The 15,272-nt window shown below is 40.1% G+C and overlaps 1 protein-coding gene across 10 annotated transcripts in view; it reads left to right on the top strand.

Moving 5' to 3' along the window:
* Positions 1–2,424: 2,424 nt before the first annotated feature.
* The window catches only part of LOC111661652 (pleckstrin homology domain-containing family A member 5), an 80,660-nt gene continuing 67,812 nt past the window's right edge, over positions 2,425–15,272 (top strand). For 9 of the 10 annotated variants that reach the window (XM_023415301.2, XM_023415298.2, XM_087176332.1 and 6 more), the window contains exons 1-3: positions 2,428–2,559; positions 2,661–2,737; positions 4,207–4,264. In XM_023415301.2, the coding sequence (XP_023271069.2) occupies positions 2,468–2,559; positions 2,661–2,737; positions 4,207–4,264 (227 nt within the window). In that variant the 5' untranslated portion in view covers positions 2,428–2,467. Of the gene's footprint in view, positions 2,560–2,660; positions 2,738–4,206; positions 4,265–15,272 lie in introns of all 10 variants that reach the window. The other variant, XM_087176327.1, reaches the window with a different exon arrangement.

Below are 15,272 nucleotides of genomic sequence, written 5' to 3'. Positions count from 1 at the left end.
CTATTGATCCCAAGCTTTGTGTGCTAGATATCAGGCTAGCCTAAAATTTTAAGAGCCATGAATAGGACATAGTGTGTGTGTGTGCTTCACTTTTCTTTTCTGAATTCTATGAATGGTAAGAAATAGGGCTGAGTTGCCTGTTGGAAAAATGAGAAGCAGAAAATCCTGGCTTTCAGACACTCAGTCCCACAGGTATACCAGCACAAACAGGTAGGTATCAGGCTCTAATCCAATCCTTTCCACCCTAATGGTTCTTTTTCATGAATATTATGAAAGGGATTAAATAGTGATAGAAAAAGGTGGGGCTTGGGCAAGTAAGGTATTGTACATATTTCCTTAAAAGATTGTTAAAAAGATGCGTCAACTGTTCAAAAAAATCTGATTTTTTAAAAACTATATACAGATTCAATTGGAAGGTTAGTGGGTGGATTGTATTTAGCCATGCATTATGCAACAGGGCCTCTGCAACCCATCTCAAATCAATATGAAGTTAATTTTTGATTGAAACTCAGCTTTGCTGAATGTTGTTACGTTCCTTCCTCTCACAGACCATTGCCTTAACTACATGGGGAAAAACAAGCAGCTCTTTTGTATGCAACATTACTAGAAAGCTGTTATTCCGCCCCAGGTAAGTAGAATACAAAGGGCTCAGTGTTTGACATCTGACCAGGGTAGGCATCACAGCCTGTTTCTCCTTCCTTTAAACTTATTCTCCAAAGTGAATGACCTGGCAGTTGGCAGATATGTCCCCTTTCCACCACCACCACCAGCCCCCTCAAAAACTGTGGCATACCATGTGTCCAGAACACAATGCAACACAATGCCAACAAACAGGCCAGGCACAGCGGTGTTGGATGACTTGTCTTTGTATGGTGTGAAAGGCTGATGCTGCAGTTTCACAGCACAATGACAGAAGGCGGACACCAAGAACCTAAAGGTAGAGTTGAAAGTGTGGGTGCGCTAGTAGACTGTGTGTGTGTGTCTGCCTGTCTGTGCCTCCATGCAAGGCTGGATTACTGAGTCAGCAGAGAGGGCAACTGGGCCCCAGAACTCCAGGGGCCACAAAAGCTCCAGGCCTACTGTGTGTCATCTGGTTTGCACTAATTTAATTGATCATTTGTTTTGGAATATGTTGTACTAAAGTACAACACTATCTGATATGATAAAGGTCTCAAGGTGGTGGCTGCTATTACTGAGAGGCACTGTCTTAAAATCTTTGGGCATATGACTTTATTCGACAGTTGACAGAAGAGAGAGGAAATGAGGGCAGAAAGAAATGAGGGATAACATGCAACAAAGGTCTTTGGCCAAACTTGAATTTGGGACATTGCTGTTACTTGGTCAGCCTCTCAAACAGCTGGGCCAACAATATCATGCATGTTGGCATGGCTGGATCAAGAGTTGAGTTGTGCGTGATCAGAACTAGTTCAGAGACATGTCTGACCACATCGGACATGATGAGGAAGGTGCAATATAATTTAAAAATGGGGATAAAGACAATCTCTCCATTGCACTTGGCTGTTCAATATGAAAAGTGAAATGTGAAAACTCTGATGCCTTTCTCACCTCTGGTGGTCAATCATTGCGAGCAATTAAGGTCAAAATTTGCAATTAATCAAACTACCAAAGCCAACTGACATGCAGGGAATACTAAACTTTTGAGGACCTTGCATTCTGGGGCCCCACGTCAATTACCTGCTTTGTCCAGTGAGTAATCCAGCCATGCATGTTCAATAGTCCGAAATTAATGTGTTTAATTAAATTACGACACATCAAATCTGGAGCCAGACGGTATTCTAGGGAAAAACAGTACACACAACACAGAGAGTGCGACAAACGGGATCTTTTTCATGGAAGACATTTTGAAATCTCACAGTAGGACTAGCACATGTGTAAGTAATAAAATGTTATGGCTGAATTCGATGTAGCTTCTTTGGTTTCAGGGTCCTGATGTTGTGCACACTAGCTCACTGTTACATTGTTGTGTCTTAAGACAGCTTTATACAAAATTTGATGTGTATTCATATATCTGCTGTGAAGAAGGCTTATAGGGGCCCAGCAGATCAATTTTGCCCTTGGGCCCCCTGCAGGTTAATCTGGCCCTGCCCCCATGGTTGTTCATAATGCTGAGATGTGTCTTTCTTTGGAACAATATACATCCACAGCAATGCAAAAGGTAAAAATAACATAATAAAACAGCCACAACCATACAAACCCACACAGCCAATTAAACAACAAAGAAAAACAAGTTTTTAGGGTATTCATGTAACATTCTATTTACAAATAAAAATAACACTTTGTTATGTTTGTGAGTCAATCAAATCAGACACCATGTATTGACTGTACCTGCCTACCCTACCCCCCTGGGCTCCTGCCCTCCTCTCAGCCATCCGTCGTTGCCAAGGTTTCCGTGTACGCGCTGCCTGCGCGAGCGGAGCCGCGCGATTGTCATACAGTATTGGCAGACATGGCGGCGGATCTACAACCCGAGTGGATTTCTTGTCTCCCTTCTTCGTGGAGTTATGGGGTTACTCGGGATGGACGCGTCTTCTTCGTTAAGTAAATATCCCTTCAAAGAAAACAGCTCAAGTCGTTTCTGTCCGTCTCTGTTTCGAGCAAAGTCGCCGTGTAGTAATGAATGCGTTTCCTTCTCTCAACAGCGAAGAAGCCAAGAGTACAACCTGGCTGCATCCAGTGAGTGGCGAGGCGGTAATAACCGGGCACAGAAAAACTCCAGGTAAGGTGTCGTTGAACGGCTGTCAAGTTTCTTCGTTGTCTTTAACGTCTCCCATGTCTGTCGTCATGTGTTGTTGTTGCCCATATACCGAAACCGATACTTCCCACACTGTGTGTGTGAGAGAGAGACTGTGACATCCATGCTGTGTTTCTTAATGCATGAGTGGGCTTTTGGCGCTCGTACTGTGAAAAGTGAGCCCTCTCGTGCCCACCTCTGCCTGACTCGTGAGCCTCTTCTTCAGGTTGGTCGGTCAATGAAGTCGCAGAGTGGATGTTGGCTGACTGACTCTTACTTACAACCAGCAGCATGCAAATTAATTTGGGAGGCATTTTGTGTCACTTTGAATAAACTAACGACTTCTGTCGACCACATAACTGGACAGATTTGTGCACCTGATGTTGGGTTAACAGAACCAGAGCTCGCTCATCAGTGATCTCCAAGTCGACAGGTAGATACAGCAACAGCTGCTATAGACAGAGGGGCTAGTAAAGGTCAACTATAAATCTACAAAATTAGCTTTGTCTAACCCACCCCTGCAAAAATCTCCCGAACAGCCTTAAACACTGTGTGCAACATGGTAAAATTAGCTTCTTTCATCGTGTGACGTTACCATGCGACTACACACAGTAGCAGCTTCCTGCTGACCTGAACTCATTCCCACCTCTCTTACTAATAGCCTCTGCATCTCAGTGGGACTGCAACTATTAGAATTTTGCTCATTGATTAATCTGCAGATTATCTTTTCGATTAATCATTTATTTTTAGCCTATAAAATGTCAAAAGATTGTGAGAAATTTTGCCCATCATCAGCAACCATTTTAATAATTGTTTATTTTCAAGCGAAAATGCCAAATATTCTTCAGTTAAAGCTTCTGAATTGTGAGGATTTCTTGGTTTTCATTTGTCATATATATATATATATATGTTTGTTTATTTATACATAGATATATATATATATATATATATATAATACTCAATTGAATAGTTTGGGGTTTTAAACTGCTGCTCAAACTAAACAACTGAGCACTGACACTCACACTGAGCTTTTGGAAAGTGTGATGTGTATCTTTTCAGACATTTTATAGACCAAACAACCACCTAACCTGGAAAATAGTTGACAGATTAACCGATAATTAAAATAATGGTTAGTTGCAGTCCTAAAAGTGGAATGTATAAATTGCCTAATTTGTCAAACCAGTCCAAAACCCAGAGATATGTCTACTACTACAATTATGCTATTATGTCCTCTGCTATTAAGTGTAAAAAGCAGCAAGAAATTACTGAAATTATAACAGATTTTCAAAACAGTTGCCAATTAATGTTCTTTTGATCAACTAATTGCATCCTGCATCTTAGTGTGTGAACTGACAGCTGAGAAGGTAGCCGGAAGTTAATTTAACACACACAACATCTGTTTGTTCTACCAGTTTGTGTTCACATGTTATTTTCCACCTCTTGTTTTTTCACAGACCTACCCACTGGATGGGAAGAAGGATATACTTTCGAGGGGGCACGGTGCTTTATCAAGTGAGTTAAACTCCCTCCCTCCACAAGACACACACCCATTATAATGTCAGAACCCACATACAATATCTAAACATGCGATACGAATTCAAAGCACCTGTACCTCACCATGAGGCCTTAATTATAAACAGGAATTTATTTATTTCCTTCTTATTCACCTCAAATGGTACAAAAACTCTATCAAATGCTTGCTACTTCTCAGAACATGCTGTGTTTTAGAAGCAAATATTACATGGCTATAAACTTGGAACCTTTACTCCCTATTTCTGTGCTGTAGAAGCCTATTGCAAAAGTTAATGATTACACAGGAACATTGTGCAAATACGAGACAGACATGGGCAAAGTGTGGTTGCTGTCTTCTTGCGAGCTGTTTTTATTTATTCAGACTTGCCCCGCTCAAAGCTGAGCCTACTTGGGGAGTTGAGCCAAAGAATAATGTGTTCTCTTTTTGTGACAGTTATCCTCACTGTTTGGGTTTATATGGTCTGCTCACAGTTTACAATGACACTTGTCATTAAGTAGACACTGGGAAATATTCCTGAGGTACATGCCAATGTACAGTATTCGGAATTTAACGTAGGAATTTGAAAAGACTTTCTTATTTAAAGTCGTCTTCAATTGATTTTGTTTGAACATCGTATCTGCAGCATGATCATTTGTTGTGCTATGTGGGCAGGAGAAAATGTGATATATATGCTCCATGTCCATGAAACGACTTTGGTTTGTTCAGTTTGTGCCCCTCTCTGTTTGAAAACCGGGATCTACATGAATAACATTAGTAGTTGGCTATGTTGTATAGTCTTTGAAATACAGTATATTTCTCATTTTCCTCTCTCTCCTCCTTGGCAGCTTGATGCATGCGACTAATCAAAAGAGATCACAAGCGCTGTCATTCAGTTAGCCCTGATTCATCATGTGTCCTCAGAATGTTTTAAATCCAAGGATATGAGCTGAGATGTTTTGTTATTTTGCATGTCTTAATGAAATACTCCTCTCATACAGCTGGTATAGATATTTTGCGGATGGATTTCTCTGCGACAAATACAAGAATGCCTGTGTATGATTGAAGTCATTGCAATACACAGGCTATGAATTTAGGATATTATGTCTTATTATACTCACTCAATCCGCTCTTCTTCTTTGACTTCCTCATGAATTTGAGGAGCTTCATGTGGCAGGTTGCCAGACGGTCCGACTGAAAGGCAGTAATTTTATATTCCAGTATTTTATCAGAGCTTCTCAGTGCAAGGCAGACTTGCGGATGACATTGGTTGATCCCTGTGTATCTGGCGGTTACAAACTAATCATGTTGTCTCCTGCAAAGCGAGCAGACTGCATTTTTGCAAGTGAAAAACCATTGGTGTCATACATTATTGGCATTTTAATGAGTTTAAAGTTTTAAGACATGTAAATTCAGTTGTTGTGTCCTTAGAAGCTGCGGATTAATTAACAGCTTTGTCGAGTCTGAAGTCGGCTGCTCTGTCTTCTACAAATTAGACTCACTGACTGTACTGTGTGTGAGATACAAGATAAACCTGGTGTACACACAGTTTAACTGAGGATTAAGAGAGTGTTGAATGTACTGTGATTAAGGATATATACGTGTGTCTTTTTTTTTTTCACACATTATCTTTTACCATGACTGATAAATATAAATAATATAATGTGATATCATTTATTAGCTCAGCTGACTCATACATTTGAACCTAATGTAATATTGTGTGATTACTTGGATTTAAAATCTGCCTCAGTCATTTTAATAGTAATCAGAAGCTTATTGAATATCTGACAAACTTAATAGGAAAATTTAAAGCAGCCATGTATTAGCTGATGCACCACTGCTCGGCAAAGAGGACCTGTGGTTTTATTTGTTTGACTGCTAAGATGCAGGTGAGCCACACATGAATCTTTCAGTCACCTGTATTTAAGTGACAGCCACCATAAACAAACTGTTCAGCCGCTTGAACTGAGCGTGCTGTAGATTGCAGCTAAGCAAGAAAAAAACAGCATCTCTCCTTTGTTTGAAAATGAAAAAATTAATTTCATGTTGTCAGTATAAAAAATGTTATATGTAGTTCCTCTTGTTGTGTGCCTACAGAAAATACTAGCATATGGCGGACTGTACTGCCTGCTCATTGCGTTTAGTTTTAATGAAAGCTGGTACAGACTTTGTGGATGACATGTAGATAAGAAACCTAAATGTGACCAACGCTGCCGAAGGCTGCCTTGTGTGGACTGTTTAAGTAAGACACATTTTCCCAGCCTGTTTACTGGAACTGGCCCAGGAGGTTTCCCTTTGTTGTTTTACTTAGCAGGAGCATTTAGAATTCAAGTCATGCGGTCACAACTGTGAGTGTCATAAAACTGGCTGCATGCAGTGATAAACAAGTATGGTCAATTCAAGGCACAAGATCAGTTTGTCAGTCAGTAGTGATACCTCTTAGAGTAGTGTACTTGGCCTTTGTAAAACCATGCCTGTTAATATCGTTGCGACTCATTGTTTTGACAGAGAGATTGGTTGACAGGTTTATGTGATAACTGTCTTGGACAGTACTTGGAACATTTTGAGGCTTTATGTGAGGCTGCCTCTGAAAATGCCTCGGAAAACTGTCCAGAACCATTAGCCTGATGACAGCTGGATAAGTCTGTGTCTTGTTTTTTACGATAGGTTATCATTACTTTATCACCGATTCATTAGGGTTTAGGGTTATATTTTTGCATTTCAAATGAACATAAACAAACAGAAACCAAACCAAAAAAACCAACCCCCTCCTCTTGTTTTCAGACTTACAAAATAGTGACTGGATCATTCATTCATTTCTGTGACTCAAGTCTTTTTTGAGCCTGCGAAAAGATCTGGCCCATTCACATGCTGGCTGCGTGGCTTAGCTGTTACCATCAGGTTACACAGTGTGAGCATCAGTGAGCAGATTGTGCTGACGTAGGCTGTCCTCTGATGGTATGTGTTGGGGAGGATGGAGCGCAGGTTGTTGCTGTCATTGTGTGGACATCACACGATTTGATTATTTTATAGTAGCATGAGTTTTGAATGAGTGACGGTCAGTGCAGATGTTAATTGAATCAGTCATGGTTTACTGCTTTCCTCAGACTGAGCAGTCTCTTTTGAGTTTCTGGGTTGTTTGCAGATGGCCCAATGCCAATGCGCCTTTTTATTTTGGGGAACTATGTGTCAACTGCCCTGTACTTGCTCCCCCACTAACAGAGTGAGATAACATGGAGGTGTAAATTTGCTAACTATAGCTTGTTAATTCAGTTCACAGGTAGACATGTGTAACTAAAGTCAGTACGTTGTGACTCTTTTATTTCAGGGTTCGACAGGACTGCGAGCAGTAAAAAAAAAATCTGTCTACACATTGTTAAGATGCTACAGTTAAAAACTTCAGTTTCACTGCTGCCTCTGTTCAACTTGACTATTATTTATTTGCTTTTTTGTTTTTGTCAGAACAAATACCAATCTCACACACACACACACACACACGCACACACACACACACACTCACACACACACACACACACAAACTCAGTATTATTGTATCCTCCCTCTTCTCTGCTGTGGCTCATTGACAAGTGAGGAACGGGTCAATAGCACCCACCCATTAGTCCTAATACATTCAAGTTTTTAAGCCAGTGGCTTTTGGCTCTGGTCTCAACTGCTGAACTTGGCGATAAATCAGAGAACCCTGAACGGCATCCAGCTACTGTGGTGCTTTGGTTCTGCAAGAGCTGAAACAATAATCCACACATCAGAGTAACGGACACTTTCTACTTTAGATTAATCTGTCTGTTACTTTGTACCCTGGGCTGAGAGCTTGGAGCAGGCGATTTATCTCTTTTTGAACTGCACTTCTGTGAAAGGATACAGAGTAAGGTTCTCTGCTGATGATAATATGCTGTTTTTAAAGAACACATACACCATTCTGTATGCTGTGTAGGCTGCTATGTGGGGAGTCAAGCCATTGGACATTTTATGTCCATGACATTTTTTCTAGTAAATTCTACAGCCACCCAGAGTACGATATCTACTCGGTTTGTTTTTGTTTGTGACATAAACAGTGTTTTGATGAGACTTTGCCATCTGGCAGATTTGTGATTTCTATTTTATCTCTGTAGCACATAATCCTACTTTTTAACTTAAGTCTCATTCTGAACAAGACAGAGGGACATGATTTGGGCAATTGAACCTGTGGTTTGTCAAAGTGTTTGCCTGTCACTGTCTGTTAATGAGGATTTTCACCTTTGAAGACCTTTCAGAAGTGTCTATCAGGATAAATGGGGTGAAGTCAGTTTGGCTGGTGCAGAAGGTTTAATATTATAGTAGGAGAGTGATGACTAATTATGAACTGGATGCAGGAAGTGTTCACAGCAATTATATTTATAAAATAGACAGGTGCAGATCTCCTGCCAGTTCTCTATCTCTGTTCGCTATTCTTGTCTCATTAATTCTGTCTGGGAAAGGAGGGGAAAACCTCACTGCTGAAATCAGGGCTATTTGCTCTAGGTTACACAATGAGATGGCTGACATCTTGCTTTGAAGGCTAATGAGTTAGTAATAAGTATAGTACGGGGCTCAAACAGCTGACCCTCATACTGCAATAGGCCAAAAGTCCAGGTTGATTGCTATCCAGTTATTAAGGTTTCATTTGATGACATTTTGTGAGTGTCCTTTGAGAGCAATTTTCTGCTCATCACTATGAAGTGCAACATAAAATATAAATATTGTAGTAGTACTTTCATTAGGCCGTTCACTTCTACCACTGCATAATTCATCACTCACAACAGAGGAAAGCATGTCAAATGAAATTTGGCCAATTATGGCAAAAATCTCTCCAGTGGATCTGTTTAGCTGTTGGTTCATTTTCTGCTTTGAAGGCCCACATTTAAAAGCAGGAGTACAGGGTTGCTCTCATGTCGATCAGTATTCAATTGTGGTAATTGTCACTCAAAGCAAAATAATCAAATCTTCCTTTTTGATGGCTCTGTGGTTTTTATTGATAACCTGTTAAAGCTTCTGTTTGTCATAATGGCTAATGTGGTAAAAAACTATTCAGAAGTCTTATATAATACAAGACAATATTTTGTGTAATGACTCACGTAAAGGTTCTTGTTTAAAAGGCACAAAACGTTTAAAACAGAATGAAATTTTCATGATGGCACTGTCCCTAAAATCAGCATCTTTTATTGCTTAAAGGAACTATTTTTAAGTTTTGCTATTGCTACATAGCAAACATTAATGCTGTTTAATTACAGGTCTTGCCAATGCTTGTTGTATTTACATTTAAATGCCCTGTATACAGACAAACCACCAACATATGTACCACAATTTAAATGCACAGAGTAGTTGTTTGCTGGATTCATAACTTCAGAAATTTAGACAAAAAATATTCATAATATGGTTGTTCATAATTTTCACCATTTAACCATTAACCGACAATAAGAATTTTGACCGATTAATGCTATCTGTTAAATGGTTCAAATGTCCTTGGACATTAGTACTGTCTGAGTGGCTATTCTCCGCCACAGGTCTAACAGTTAACAGACTACGCACCAGACTAACCCCAAAGTATGTCCACATGTTGCTATTTCTGAATAAAAACCATTAGACAAGCTGCCCACTCCACTGAGGACTTTAGGTAGGCCTGGCCTGTTTATTTTATTTTGAGGTTTAATGCCAGTCCAACTCTGTTGTGGGAGCAGTAGTCTGGCTGTTCACACCAGAAGCGCATTTCTCTGCACCAGTCAAAAAGCAATTCTGCTCCTCTGCTCTTTTTTAATCACATGTGATCTTTATAATAACCTCATGAATTTATAACTCAGAGCTTTTTATGTGTTCTTAGATAAGCGTCGTCGTTTCTTCTGCAAAAATGAAGTTAAAAGGACCATCGACTTGTGTGATGATCTGCCTGGAGGGGCTTCTTTCCTGCCTCTGTGTGTGTGTGTGTGTGTGTGTGTGTGTGTGTGTGTGTTTGTGTGTGTGTGTGTTTGTGTGTTTGTGTGCTCACCTGTCTCCCGCTTAGTTTAGCTACTCTGGATCATAACCCCTGTGTATTAGTATTTTTTAATAGGTTACAGACACTCGTCTATTCTACATAGTACATGATAATCTTGTCAGTTATCGGTTAATGGTTGGTTGACGAGTGTCAGAAAAAACATCCCTAATCCTTAATGGCTCAAAGAATACACATTTTTCCTTTTGCCTTCTTTCTTAAAAATACTACTGCTCTCAGCATTTTGCTTAGTGTTGCTTTAAACTTGCAATAACAGCATAAACAAACAAGCTGTATACAGTACAGTTGACTCTTTAAACATCCTGCAGATACAGAGCCACATTAGCATACATTTGAAGATATGTTTCTGGCCACTTGACGACTTTTCATTCCAATGCTCTCTCTCTTTTAGTTCTGTTATCTTTTTGTCTCAACCACCTAACTTTGTCTGTCTGTTGTCTGGTGCCTGGGAAGATAGTGCACAGTGGGTTTTAAGAGCTTTTTTTGCAGAAAACGACACTTTGTGAGCGATGACACTGACCAAAAACAGTGAAATTTGAAGGATGCTAAAACGCTTCATAAAACTGAGGAGACCTGCTGAGTCAGGTGATGGTTCTCTTAAGGTTTGCCACTACAAGTGACTACTTTCACATTGCACATTGCCATTTGATCCAATGTTATTGTGTGAGAGAGGGGACCAATTGTTTGGACTTGGAATTGAAATAAATGCAAGATAGGGTTGAATATTTAATTGAATTTATTAGTTCATTAAGTCAGCTCAATTTTGGCCTTAACATTTAGGCTAATTAAACTGATAAACATTTGACTTTATGGTAAGAGCACCTGCTCTGGTGCATCAAATCAAGAGTTTCATAGTCAAAAGAAAGCTGTCACCAATCACAACTGTGCCTTTCATTCACCCTGTGACTAACTGCTCTATGCTTCTGAAACATGATTGCAGCTGCAGGCAAGAGCATTGTCACTTCACTGTTAACCTTCAGCGTAATCCTCCATTACAACTCCATTCTCTCCATTTGTTTGTGCCGTGGACATAGAAAATATTTGTCTGATTAGCTGGCAGGTGTAAAATTGTACATCGGGACCCCTCAAGGATACTTCCAGTCAACAGTTAAATGTTAAAGCACTGTCTTAAATCAGTGTGCATGGTATATTAAACTCTGAAACTCTGCCAGGTCCACCAGTGGCTTCATCCATACAAAGTGTTGTGCATGTGTTGTTTCATGTTGTGCAGCCAAGTACACATAAAAAAACCAGCACCACAGTATTTGCAATTCTATGCAAGAGGCAAAGAATGTGCACAAAACTATAAACATTATATATATATTTTTTGGAGAGGTTCAGTCATAAAAATCCTAACATTTCTATCAGTGTTAAACATCACATGCTTCATAGAAATTTGGGGACAAGTACATGCTGAATATACTTCATATTTGTTATTATCTTAAATAAGAAATTAATTAAAATAAATTAAATTTTCATTCTGTGTTACCAGTTCACTCTCCTTGCTGAAACTAAACTAATCACCTAATTAACCTTCTATGCTGGGTTGCTGGGGCCATGCTCACTATTTAATTTTCTTCTCACATTTTCTTTTTATAAAATTAGTAGCAACAGTCCATTTTCACACATAAGCGTCTCAGGCTCTGTTTTCCACAGCGTGTGTGTCTTAGCTGGTAGCAACTTGAAGTACTTCAAGAGATTTATTATTAAGGCAACAAGTAGAGCCAGTTTCTTTTATTTGTTTTTCTGAAGCCACAGTATATCCCAGCACACAAAGTCTGTCACACAAAGACCGATGACCACCTTCACACTTCTTGGGCAAATCAATTTCCAATTACATACATCTTACATGTTGGAGGACACTTGAGCACCCATAGAGAATCCACATTTACACGGAAACAACATGCAAATCTCTGGACTGACAATGAACAAACTTTAAAACATGAATGAATGATGAATGTCATGCCAATTATTACACACCAATATCATGTAAAAAGAGGGATGCAGTTTCTAGCAGTGTGTTTGTAAATAAGTAAGACGTTTCCATCCACATGGCTAACATTAACGAATGGCACACTGGGGACAATGCCTTATTCAAACTCCAAATCTCTGAGCGAGTGTTTACTCACCCCCTTGGCAGGGAATGACTATGATGGCTGTGGCTGCTGACTCACTACTCTGTAAGAGCTAGGTACTCATGCAGCTCACTTGTGTGTGCGAGGTGATTTAAGAGGGAAACCAGTGGATCTGGATCTGCTGTACATCATACTTGTCTGACTCCATAACTCTCTATTGTGAGACTGGGCGCTGACTGGGAGACAGACAGACAGTCAACTAGGCTGACTTTGAGCTGCTCTCAGGCGTTTCAGTCTCTGTGGGGTCCCTGCCATCTGGCAGGCACTGGAAAAAAAGTGCGTGTATGTTTGGATGCTCTGTGTGTGAACATATGTGTAAAAGATCCTCTGATGTTGGTGCCTGCCCCAGGTGCTGATTAAGACAGTTTCTCAGTGAAAATCCACGTCAGACCAAGTAAGCCTCTGGTTTTGTTCCTAGCATTCTTGGCTGCCCATATCAGAGTTTTGTAATGCATTTTGTTGTTTGCAAATTGTGTGCACCAATTTGATTGTTTCCCATTTTATGTTATGGGAGTAATTATTTTCTCAGCAATGGGAATTAGAGGCAAGGCTGCTTTTACCAGTATCAAGAGACTTTTTGTTTGCAGTGGTTCTAATTACTTTAGTAAGAGGGCGATGGCTGTCTCAGTGTGATATGTGACAAACTTTTTTTTTTTTTGGTCATTTTTAGACTATTGGAGTTCACACGAGCCCTGCTGGTGAGCAAGCTCTATCATTGTTTTACAACTTGTGCCCTCTGGTCAATATCCTTTAATTGAAACTCTATGCAGTGATTAATGTCCACTATTAAAGAATATGTATTTAATCCCCAATGGTATACTATATATTGATTGAATGTAGGCCTACGTCTTGGCTTTACTAGGGGAACACGCGGCTACAGTAATTCTTTGGTCCTAAAGCCTCTTAGTTGTGTGGTGTCTTTGATTTAATGCTGAGAGAGATGTTGAACTTGAGTAATCCCTGCAGTAATCTGCAATGAGCCGTCTTTTGCTGATGTTGTGCCAGGTTGAATCTGGGGGCAGCTGCCTTCATCGTGGTCACGCTGTTGGTCTACTATTATTCCACATATTATTAGGTCTATATATAAGAATTTGATATGCCAGGCTCATTCCAATTTTTAGAGAGCGAATCAGACTTCTCACAATTTATATTTTTTTGGGAACTACTTACGTCTTTCTCTGCATTCTCGTCTCTGCAGTCCACTTAATTTTATTTTTTTTATCCATATAGCTGGAAAGCAGAGTGGGATATAAAGTTGGAGAGGCACAAGCGAGAACCATTTTGCAGCATCTGATCTCAAGCCATGTGTTGAACTTCAGTACCCTGGCAGTTCTCTGCTCTCTTTTGATGTCAAATGTTCGAAATACCCATCCGGCTTACTAACTGCTTATGAGGTGCCTGTTTAGTTCAGGAACTTAATATTGCTCAAAGTTTAAACTCCCATTACAACCATTACAGACAGTGTCCCGTGGCAGAGAAACCCAGTCAGTGTGCTTGAATTGCTCATGGTGAGATGCTGTAGAAACAAAACAAGACCTGATCAGCACATGTGCAGGTGGAAAGAAACTTTTATTTGCTCATAAATCCTTTTAGTTTGGATCCATGATATCTGTTTGTGATCTTGGTGATAACTATCTTTTAAGCTCTTGAAATGATACAGCTGCCATATAATGCCTTGACAAAGCAAATACCTGCTCTCCCTATCTTTTTCTTCCTCTCTCTGTTTCGCTTGCCTGTCTACCCCAGTCCAGTGGACAGTGCACGGCCCAGTTGTTTTCCAGATGGTCTGTGATGATTAGGGAGCTTTTGGAAGCCGTCACTCTGCTCAAATGCTCTACAGCTGTGAGCTCTTGGAGCACCATGTTAAAATGTCCACAGAGGGCTTTGGAACAGCATACTGTTTCCTGAAACCAATTGTTACAAATTCAGCCTCTGAATTTGTCTTCATCCACATCCAAACAGGCAGCGGTATCTTTTTTTTCCTCAACTGCTAAGCAGAAAGAGAAACCAAACCTCTGTTTTTACAGTGATCACACCTTCATGAACAGGATCCACTAAAATATTGCAGTGTTCCTTCTTTTTACACTCTTCTAGGCGATTGAATAAAGGGTGTAGTGCTATACTGATGTACTGGTTGCTGCCAAGTTTTCAATTTAGCAGCAGCAGTGGAGGGATTAATATTGTACCCTCCTGGTCCTGTGGCTTTGGCTTACTCCCTCCCTTCTCTCTCCTGGCAACAGTGTCAGCTGCACCGTCCGTGCAGACCTTGCATGTCCCATGAGGTCTGCAGGCAGATATCGCTCAGGCTACATATAATGTATGGTATCAGCAGGACATTGTTTCTTTCTATGATTCTCCTTTTAGTTTTTAATCCTTTCACAATTCTTGTCTGTATCTCTTGAGCTCAGTGACAGTGCAAATGCTTTTGGCTCTTTCTGTGTGAACCTTTGATATTTTCTTGCTGGCTAGAACCAAATAGTGAGTGTATTTTGATATTGGATAAAAGTGCCAGATGTGTGACCTGATGACCCTTACATTATCTTTAATTGTTTAATCACTTATGGGAGGGAGAGATTAGATGCACTGGTGGGCTCATTTTCTCTTTAGTCAATCTCCACTGCTGGTACTTATACGAGCCATTCATCTAAAAAGTCCTTATGCAATATCATAACCGTATGAAGCACTTCCAAAGTTATTCCCAACAAACAGCAACCCAAAGTGAAACTGCTTTTTACAACCACTTATCGGGCCTCTCGTATGTCTGTGTGCATTCATTTTAGTGCGAGTCCCATCATGACTTGAGTGCACTGTAAATTCTGCTGCTAGATGGGGCACTTGGTAGATATAAAT

This window comes from Seriola lalandi, unplaced genomic scaffold (genome assembly GCF_002814215.2).
Source record: "Seriola lalandi dorsalis isolate HSWRI2012SDOR001 ecotype SW California unplaced genomic scaffold, Sedor1 jcf7180002054548, whole genome shotgun sequence".
In the NCBI taxonomy this organism is placed as follows: Eukaryota; Metazoa; Chordata; class Actinopteri; order Carangiformes; family Carangidae; genus Seriola; species Seriola lalandi.
Note: the sequence above shows the minus strand (reverse complement) of the source record. Positions and strands in the feature narration are given on the sequence as shown.